Source organism: Boleophthalmus pectinirostris, unplaced genomic scaffold (genome assembly GCF_026225935.1).
Source record: "Boleophthalmus pectinirostris isolate CB_2022bp ecotype Guang Dong unplaced genomic scaffold, ASM2622593v1 HiC_scaffold_14, whole genome shotgun sequence".
Classification (NCBI taxonomy): Eukaryota; Metazoa; Chordata; class Actinopteri; order Gobiiformes; family Gobiidae; genus Boleophthalmus; species Boleophthalmus pectinirostris.
In genome coordinates, this window is record NW_026571047.1 from 1,081,290 (window position 1) to 1,092,094 (window position 10,805).

Consider the following 10,805-nt stretch of genomic DNA (forward strand, 5'->3'; position numbering starts at 1 on the left):
AGACGCCACAAGCCCAGATCAGGGCTACACACAAATCTGAGCAATTTATATACAATTTAAAGATTTGATGGATTGGACACGCACAAATCGCCTCGCCCACGAATTTAATTGTCTTGGGTGATTGCATTATCCACATTGTCAGATTGTTTTCAACTTTTTTATATTTACTTTGGCACATTCTCAAAGCAAGCAAAAAGTGTACATTGTTCCAAAAGTGTGGAATAATTAGCGGGAGATCATTTCGTGGATGAATAGAAGACGTCAGGCCAATCCACGTTTTGATATCGAGAGGAGGAAATGACAGAGCTCAGGGACCCAGCTCCTCCACTCACTTTAATTTGGGCAATTTCAGAAGTTATTAATCATGCATGGCTTCTTAATGTAGCGGGCAGGAAATCCGTAAGAGCGGCTGAGAGATAAACGCTTCTCATAGAACATTTATGCAGTGCTAAATAATCTCATATACAGAAGGTCTGACGAGGCCCTTCTACGTCAACATCTCCAGAGATCACGTCTTTCAAAGGAACTTCTCATTGTATTTCCTGTGTCTAACTTGGAGAAATAAATAGAATTGTCATCATACAATAGTATAATGAAATTCAGAGCAGCTCCGTTAAGGTGCAAGAATCAACAATTAACAAATAAAACAAATGAACAGTTCTCATTCAGTATGGTGACAGCTCTGGGGAAGAAGCTGTCCCTGAGTCTGTTGGTCGTAGCTGGAACTGACCTGAAGCACCTGCCAGAAGCAACAGTTTGAACAGGTGAATCCAGGGTGTGTATTGTCTTGAATTATTTTCCTCGCTCTGCTGAGACAGTGGGAGTTGTATAACGTGGTTAAAGAAGGCAGAGGGCAGCCAGTAATGTCCTGAGCAGTGTTGGTGACCCTCTGCAGACACTTCCTGTCAGCTTCTGTGCAGCTAAAGCCACACTGTCACAGCAGAGGTCAGCAGGTGACCATTGGTGGAAAGATAGAAGGTCACCAGCAGCTTGTGTTTAGTTGCTCCTTCCTGAGCACCTCAGGAAGTGCAGCTGCTGCTGGGCCTTTTTGACCAGTGCTGAGGTGTTGACTGACCAGGAGAGAGCCACAGAGATGTGAACCCCAAGGAATTTGAAGGTCTCCACTCACTCCACACTTTGGTCGTTGATGTACAGGGGGGCAGGGGTGGCTCTGTTCCACAAAAGTCCAGGATGAGTTCCTTAGTCTTGGTGATGTTCAGTGTCAAGTTGGTAGTTGCACACCACTTGCTAAGTTTCATTAGAAAGTTTCATAGAAAAGAATGAAAGTGTGAGTTTATTGTTTTGAAAATGCTATATTGCTCTGAGTCCTCCCTCCTTTGCTCACTCCCCCTTCAGAGCGCCATCAAACCACTACGAGTGTGTATTCTGCTTATGAAACTACTTAAAGTTCAAAGTTCAACTTTTTGTCAAGTTCTTCACATGTACTAGACATACAAAGGAATCAAAATTATGTTTCTGTCTATCCCATGTGTAGACAATGATGGGTAGAGCTAGAGGTCACTCAAATCATAACACCATTCAACTACTGCATATCACATCAAGTCTGTCATTGTACTGTATTGTTTTGTATCCTGCTCTTGAGTATTTATGAAAAAATTGACACACAGGAGCTTGGGGGACGCAGACTTGTGGGCTGAGACTTGTACAAGAACATGGCTCATATGTTCCCTCCATAAGGACGGTCTGAATAGGGTCCAGGAGAGATTGCTAGATTACTGAAAAATGCATGGATGACATCTACGACCTCTTCAGGCATGACATCACAAGGTGGAACAGAATGTTTTCTTTTTGAGAGAAAAAGTCAGTCTAAATGTGCAGGGTTTGTGTGTTAAACATATGTGAATGAAACAAAACACAACTCCAGGTTTGTTTGTGATGAGGAAACTACATTATAACTTAGATCAGTGTAGAATTGGTCCTTTAACTTTAAAAATTAACTTATAAGACAATATGTCCTCCAGCTCAGTGTTAATCTCTAGTGTGTTATGATGAAATGTGAACACAATCTAAAGAGCTCTAGATCAAACAGCCCAAATTTAGCATTACTGTCCAGATATGCAAAATTTTCAAAGCAAAAAACATTGTGAAGAAATTAACAAAAGAGCCAAGGAACAACCCCATAAGTCATTTCTTTTGAATAAATGCTTAGTTTAGCATTTAACATCTAACAGTTTCCGTTGCTTTAATGTTAATGTTAGTGATGCTCTATAAGATTGAATTCTCTGCAGAGATCATGACGATTCACTAAATAATAAGCATGAGCACATGTTACATTTGTGGAAACAGAAGAAGTTGGAGCTGCAGGCGCCGTGTGCTCCTGCTGTCACACTTGGGAGAATCTTTGTTTGAAGCTGTATTTTTGGGTGAGCAGAGTGTGGCGCTCTCCATGGTGCTGAACAGGGCTGGGCAACATGGCAGTACAAACTGAACTGTGATCTGAGTCCTGTGATGATCTGCTATTTTGGTTAAATCTATGGATCACATTTTTGAGCGCATACCGATATCTGATATTTGGCCTGCTCCTGAGGCCTATAAATGATAATCTTAAGATGATGTAAAGAGCAGTAATTAGCTTTTCTTTTTTGTCCAGTAATATAAGACTCTTCCATTTCCATTTGGACTCATTAATCTGTTCAGAAAGGACGCACAGAAAATGGGGCAGTGAAAAAAATATGATCAAATATAAGGGTACTGCAGCTTTCTAACCGAAGTCAGCAGATTAGTTTCTTTTATTAAGTTGTTTTAGATGAATATTGTGATTTAAAACATAATGATAGATTATAACTATAGCTATTACACAAGTACAGTACGTCTGCTTTTAACCCTAGGAGGCTTCACAAAAACACCGTGCATTGAGTTGCGTCTGTGTCCTGGTAGGATGTGTCTGACAGGTGCTGGTACCTTGAGCTGCTCCAGGTCAGGTCGCTCCATGCTGACCACAGCGGCCAGCAGCTGCTCCTCCAGCCCGTCTCTGGTCACGGTGAAGTTGATGAGGGTGCACTGGGCCTGCAGCTCCGGCTGGTAGTGAGGACTGGCCAGTTTAGTGTGCAGAATGAGCCGGAAACGAGGGTTAAACTCACACTCTTTGTCTCCAATCTTTATGCACCTGAGAAAGAGAGAAACAATTATATAAATGACCTTACTGTGCAAAACTAACTCTTGTGAGCTTTAAGTCGTGTTATGATGTTACCTCATTAAAAACAGACCTGGAGTTGTGTTTTGTTTGAGTAATCCTCCATTATTAGTCGGTCTATATTTCCAAAGCTGAAAATGCTCTTTTCCACATTGTGATGTCATGAATCGGTAGTTTTCAGGTCCTTTTACCTTTTATTTTACCAGTTCCAGGGCTGAAATTTTCCAAATGATTTTATGATTTTAGTTTTAAAACGCAGTGGAGCTCTTCCTGTATTACTATGTGCCATCATAAGGTGGAACAGAGTGTTTTCAGTTTAAGAGAACAACTCAGCTGAAATCTGCAGGGTTTGTGTGTTAAACATGTGTGACTGAAACAAAACACAGCTCGGTATGTGTTTAAACTAGTGCTGTCAATTGATTCAAATATTTAATCGCGATTAATCTCATGAATGTGATAGTTAACTCACGATTAATCGCATATTAATCAGACATTTTTGTCCCTTGAATGATAATTTTAATACTCTTATCAACATAGAAAAGTGGATAGGCTTTGTGTAACCGTGTTTGTCTGCCCCAACACTGCTGTACTCAGGTTGATGATGTCATCACACAGCGCTGTTTGTTTACATGTTGCACAGCAGAGCTATAAAGCAGAGAAAATAAGTCCAGCGGCAGAAATATCTATTAAATAGTGAGACAGACTTGAGTCCCGCTGCGATACACACTCCTCGGTGAGTTTATGGACATAATAACAGCTTGAAGCAGTGAGAACAGCCGGAAGAGAGTCTGCAAAACGTCTGTCACTATCACAGTCTTTATCAAAGGTCAGTGTGGATTCATCATATGTTCTGGAGCGGACTTTATTTATTTGGACCCCAGGAAGAATAGTCTTTACCTGAGTAAAGACTAATGGGGATCCAATAAATAAATAAATAAATAAATAAATTTCAAGTTTTCCTTGTATGAATAACATCAGCGCACCTGACAGGGTTTCTCAGTTTTGTAAAAAAATAAAATAATAAAAAATTTTGCTTCCTCTTTACAGCCGGATCCTGTAGTTTTTCTAATGTTACAGCAGTGGCCATAGCTTATGAAAAAAACTGGTTTGCGATAAAAAAAAATAAATAAATAAAATGAGCGCCAATAAAAAAGTTTTGTGTTAACTCATGAATAACATGATATTTTTTTGACAGCACTAGTTTTAACAGATCAGAAAACAGTGTGATATAGGTTTGGGCCTGCCACTCTCTATTGAGCAAAAGCTAAAAGGGGGCTGTTAACTTGACCACTTCATGACATCACATGGTGGAACCGAGCATTTTGAGCTTTGGAGATGTAGACAGACTAATAATAAAGGATTACTTAAACTCCAGGTCTGTTTTTGAGGCGGTAACAGTATTATAAGATGTCTGAAAGCTCACAACAATTAATTTAGTGTAATATAAAAGCTTTAAAATCTGCATTTGTGATCTGTCCTTTGTAAGTTTATATTTATTATTGCAATCAGAGACTAAAATTAAAATGTAAAAGTTCTGTGAAAATGGTTGAAAGAAAGTCAAACACAGTGGAACAGCAAAGGCGCTCGCTGCTTCTTTATCTGCACAGCTCTGAAAACGCCTGTGGGTGCACACAGTGTTCTGACAGGGGACAATAACTCCTCCTGTTTAAATGATGCATATGAAATCATTATTTGTTTTCATAGAGGACAAGGGAACAAAAACAACAATTACTGTGAAATTGTATTCATTTGTCCGGGTATGAATGGGCCCATTTAAAGGAAGTGTCGCATCATAATCATTTGATAGCGGCTATTAAAAGAAACACAACAGGAAAAGACAGAAAAATTAAAATACAATATGCCAATTATAGCACATATAGTACTGCATCAGCCCCATAGTAGTTTAAAGGTGATTTGTTTGTACATTACACACTTAAAGCACATGGGGTCATTATTTATTTAGTTGGGACATACTTTTAACAAGTTTGCATGGGAGTAGTTCAGTGGTCAGAGGGTATTATACAAACTCCCATGTTATAGCATTCCCTCATCAGAAACTGAATCAGAAAATGTTTGAAGAGCATTTAGATGTCATCCATGTATGTCTGCATAATCTAGTGATCTCTCCCGGGCCCGATACTGATACTTGGCAGTGATGTCACACAGCCAAAAGAGTTTTAAGATTGTATGAAAACACAGTATAAAACACAAAATGGATTTAAATCTCACATTTTCAGGAGGATCAGTCTGAGTGCACTTGTTTAGGAGCAAGAGTGATTAACTGTGGCCCTGTCCACACTAGTACGTATTCGAGTCATTTTCGTTGCGGATGCAGTGTTCGTTCACACTAATCTGATTGAAAATGGCTCCAGAGATCTGGTGCCGCCAACTCCCAAGGACTCATTTAAGAACAGATCTGATCCGGGACTGTGTGGACGCCTGAAAACGCTGATACTCTGATGTAGGTCTATGTGCCACAAAGTACAGTTATCCCTCGCTGTATCGTGGTTCACCTTTCGCAGGCTCGCTGTTTCGCGGATTTTTTATTTATTTTTTTTTTTTTTACAGTGTATGAACGTGCACTGTGTTTCTCCCCCTGCGTCCTGATTGGCTAAGAGACTGCAGACAACTGTCAGTCCATCTCCTCTGTGCTGTGTCTCCTGTACAGTACAGAATGTGTTCAGCTCACCAAATTTACATAAATGTTTGATCACTAGCAATGTGATTCTGAAGTGCAGCGAGATCGGGCAATTGCCGCACTTACAGTACTATGAAGGGGGGAACTCTGCGTTGGTCCTTTCTACTGCGAGCCTGTCTCGACAGTGAGTCCTGGTTCAGTTCTGTTTAGTCCAGGTTTAGTCCTGATTTAGTCCTGATTTAGTCCTAGTTCATTCCTGGTTTAGTCCTCTTCTTCAGTCCTGGAATCAGTCCTAGGTTAGTCCTGGGTTAGTCCTGGTTTAGTCTTGGTTCAGTCTGTGGCGTAGGCAGCACAAAAGTTTGATATAATCTCGGGTTAACGGGCGGGTGTGGTGCTGTACTGTGTGGGTGCAGGACTCTGCGCTGTAGGACTGACCACGCCTACAGGAAGTAACAACAGCTCTTCAAAAAGAACCCAAGAAGTAAAAGTACATAAAAAGACAAAATGAACATCTTTGGTTTACTTTATGGTCAAATTGTATTAAAATCAAACTCAAGATTAAAGTCTAACAGCTTCAGACAGAGCAGAGGTTAAAGTTAGTATCACACCACCAGGGAATGTTGATGACGTCAGCTGCAAAGTATCAATTCAAACCCGCAAGTCTACACCGCCCGCAAGTCTACACCGCCCGCAAGTCTACACCGCCCGCAAGTCTACACCGCCCGCAAGTCTACACCGCCCGCAAGTCTACACCGCCCGCAAGTCTACACTGCCCGCGCTCCCACATGACAATAGTGGTACATGGTGATCTAAATATGTTACATGTCCGCTGTTATTAACTTTTAGAACAAAAATACACTCTCACCAATCAATACTGACTCAAACCAGTGAATAAAACAGACACGTCTCTGGGGCTGTGCACTTACATTTTAACCAAAACTCCCCAATTATCGGTCCAACATTTTGCTGGTATTTTTTTCTGTACTGTCGTGGTCTCTGTGTGCCCATGTGTCATTCACAGTTTGACTTCAGTGCACCTTTTTGAGCAGAGTGAATGAGTGAAAATGTGAGTTTAAATCCAAAATAAATACAAATACACAAGTGATGTTTGTTGTTTGTAATTGTGAACTTAACTATAGTGTAAAAAGACCTATTCTATTTAAAATTTGTTCCTGAAACTTTAGAAACTGCCAAGTTATGAAAATATTTCACTGAATCTTGCATTTTAAATGTGCTTTTGGACTTTTGCGTTATGAATATTAGTTAACTTGTGGCTGGTTAACCTTCACAATGCCATTGAGCTCTTAAAATTTTTTGAAAAGTCAATGAGAAAAATGAATGAAAAACTGACTGGATGTTGAGCTCCATTATTAGAGATGGTTTGAGTCAGCCCTGCTTCTGTCAGTCTACCCAAGGTCGGCTATGGATACAGAAGTAAATTGTAGCTTTTCTTTAATGCTTATTCTCTCAATTCTTGATGAATTCACATGAAATGGTTTTCACTTCACAGCTGTGCCACATCAGGGTCAAGATATGCCAAAAGTGCAAAGCCGGGCTAACAGCAAAGGGTAAAGGCTATTTTTAAATATCTTGGAGTTATTTTGAGTGTGTGTTGTTCATAGTTGTGATGCTTTCAGTGAAATCTACAGTGTAAATAATCATGAAAATAAAGATGAAACTTAAAAGAAAAGTGTGTCCAAACATTTAACTACTTGTGTATGTAGCACACAGAAAAGGCTTTGATTGGTGAGAATAAGCTCCGCCCACCTGCCCTTCTTGATTGTCTCTCGGCCTAACAGTGGCCCCAGGACCGGATCCATAGTCTCCTCTATGTTCTCGATGAGGACAACGTCTCCTGCTGCCAGCGCCCGCTCGATGGCATCCAAGTATCTGTCAGAAAGATGGACAGTCACAAAGACCCACAACATCACAGAGGACACAGAATCTGGAGGGTTTGGAGGTAATACAAATAAAAGCTCATGATAAGGTGTAGTCACTGCCAAAAAAACCACAAGATCCTCAATAAATGGATTTATAAAAAAGAGTAGAGTGGCCGACTATTCTGCAAAATGGACTTTTTAGAGCTTTTAACTCTTATAGTTGTTTCCTTTCAATAGTTATTCACCTGAACTTCTAAAAAGTTCAAAATCTGCAGTGTGCCATCCAGAAGAACATCCAGACATGACCATGGCAACCAGAGAATCAGTCTTACATGTTTTCCCTCATAGAGTATATAATAAATAATTAAATAATATACTCAAACTAATTTGTCCAGACAGCAGAGCATTCCTATCAAATTCTAACTCACTTGATTGAGATTGCATTCCAGATCTGAGACTAAATTCTCCTTCTATTATAATGAACAAAGTCCACATTCTCCCTGTCACCCAGAGTCGTCTGAGCTGCTCAGAATGCCTGGGTTCTGCACAGTCTGGAGGCAGCAGAGTTTTGAAGTGATTAAAAGTTAGCGCAGACACTGAGTGCATAGTTAAGAACGAGTTTAACATGCTGTGGGCTGCCACTGAGTACGAGCAGTGAGTCCCCCAAAACCTGCCATGCTCCACAGAGAGAGAGAGGAGCAGCCATCTGCTGTGAGACAGGCCTGGAGGAGACAGGGACAGGGCAGGGGGGATGTGTAATGCTCCTCTATTTACACTCCGATTCACTAATCTGTTCTAAAAGAACACAAAGAAAATGAGGCGCAAAATCAGCGCAAAAAAAAAAAAAGTATCCAATATGAGTATCGAACACCAGCGACAATGCAACATCTTAAATCACAAAAGAGGAAAATAACATAAAAGCAGGGGCGTATATGGACATATTTGACCTGACAGTGCTGTGGCTCCTCTCTGGACCTGCTGCTGTGAGTCTTGTCATTTTACCTCGTCAAAATGTCCATATTAACCCGCTCTACATGATCCTGGGGTTTCATTTCTCTATTTTGTCCTGAGGTCGCTCCTGCAAGTGTTCGCGACAGGTTTGATTGACAGGGTTACTAAACACCCACACCCTTCCTTTCGCTCCTGATTGGCTCCGGGTGACATGATACTCCAAATATGGAATTCAGCTCCAAATTCTTCCCCAGTACTACTAGCCTCAACGAGCTTCATTTGGAGCTGAGCGCTGTGGGTGAAGTCACTCTCCCTTAGTCTAAAAACATTCATTTGGTCTTCTTATGAACATTAACTTTTTTTTTTTTTTTTAATACAGTAAAATAAGAGGTGTATTCATCTTGTTGCTGCTGTTACTCTCCCTTAGTCTACTTCTTTATACAGTATATGTATATGTACATGTATATGTATATTTATATATATATATATATATATATATATATATATATATATATATATATATGTATATATATATATATATATATATATGTATATATATGTATATAACCTTTTATAACTACTGAAATCACAGTAATGATTAGTTGTTTCTATTGTATTGTTCTATTTGGACCTATTATAGTCCTGGTATAAATCCAGTACAGACAACATCATGCTGGGGGTATTCTACATGTATGTGTATGGTAGAATGTTCAGCAGTTACATTGTCAGACATTAACAAACACTGCCAAAAACTCTGAAAACTACAAATGTGTAGTAACTTTATGGAATACCTTTATTTCTATTGTTTCCTCCCTCAGTGCTGTTGGTCATATGGCCAGGCAGCTAAAATCCACCAGAATGCAGGAAATGTTATTGGCTCAAGTGTTGGTGGGGAAGGACAGCCCTTTTTGTGCCAAGCCTCAATGAGCTATGGCCTCCGTCTGGCATCCTTGGTACAAATGTTCTGGCTGCACCACTGCAGCACAGGGAGCCTCAACACAAATCTGTTTGGTGACAAGTCTCTTGCTTTTAAGTGTTATATATGTCGGCTTTACTTCAGGAGCCTTTGTCCTTGTGTCTGCTATAGTTAAAATCATGGATCTTTGTTATAATTTGAATCTCATACTCCATACTCTGTCCCTCTGACCACCACCACTCACACACCAAATTCACACTAGGCAAGAGGAGTGAAGTTTCTTGCCAAAGGACACAACAACACTGCAGCACCTGCGGTCCTCCCTGTCTCCAATACTAACCAGCCTAACAGCGCTTAGCTTGTGAGATCAGATGAGACTTGGACCTGGCACAGTGCTATGACCTCTGGTGAGTGTGAGTGAATGATGAGCAGGGGTGTGTATCGGTTATCGGGGGTATATCAGTGGATTTCCCCAAATATCGGTCCAATATTGAACAGACAAAGTAAAGTTAATATGTAAACTTCACTACAGATTAACATGCATTCGGTCTGTATTATAGATTTTAAAGGCTTAATATCGCTATTGACAAATATCGGTTATCATCCACAACAGCAAAGACAAATATCAGATATTGGTATCAGCTCAAAAGCCCATATTGAACCATCTTTAATGGAGCTCAGCTGTGCCAACCCTAGATGAGCTCTGGCCTCCCTCTGGCTGCACCACCACAGCACAGGCAGCATCAGAACAAATCTGGTTAGTGCCAAGTCTCTTGCTTTTAAGTGTTTTATAAATATAGACATTACTTTAAAACATACCATATTAAGTCAGACTTTTATTCATGGTTTGGTTGGTCCTGAGACTTATACTCCAGTGTGAATTATATATTAAAATGTTCACTCTGACAGCCTCAAGAGGGCGCTCTAGTCTTGTGTGTGAGTATGTGCTGCTCCTGTTCCTCCTGTACCACTGTCACTTCACTCTACTGCACATGTCTCCTGCAGAAAGAGCCTCTGTTCTGTCTGTATCATGTCAGTCGATCGCACCATTACTTCTGCACCACTGAACAATTTTAAACTTAAGTGACTTCAGTGACACTGAAACCATCCTGTCGGGATTCAGAAAGGCAGAAGAGGAAGCGGCGCTCTGTTTACCTCCAAAGGTCGAGGCCGAGTTGTTCAGAAGTGACACCGAGGATGAAGAATTGAATGGATTTAGTGATTTGGAGTGAGATGGAGAGTTTGGTAAACTTGTTCTGTTGTTTA

The 10,805-nt window shown here is 40.4% G+C and overlaps 1 protein-coding gene across 2 annotated transcripts in view; it reads right to left on the bottom strand.

Moving 5' to 3' along the window:
- The window catches only part of LOC110154053 (dynein axonemal heavy chain 9), a 567,616-nt gene that overhangs the window by 212,399 nt on the left and 344,412 nt on the right, over positions 1-10,805 (bottom strand). For both annotated transcript variants that reach the window (XM_020917987.2, XM_055150409.1), the window contains exons 62-63: positions 7,560-7,682; positions 2,923-3,127 (exon numbers count right to left, since the gene is read on the bottom strand). In XM_020917987.2, coding sequence (XP_020773646.2) covers positions 2,923-3,127; positions 7,560-7,682 — 328 coding nt within the window. The remainder of the gene's footprint in view (positions 1-2,922; positions 3,128-7,559; positions 7,683-10,805) is intronic.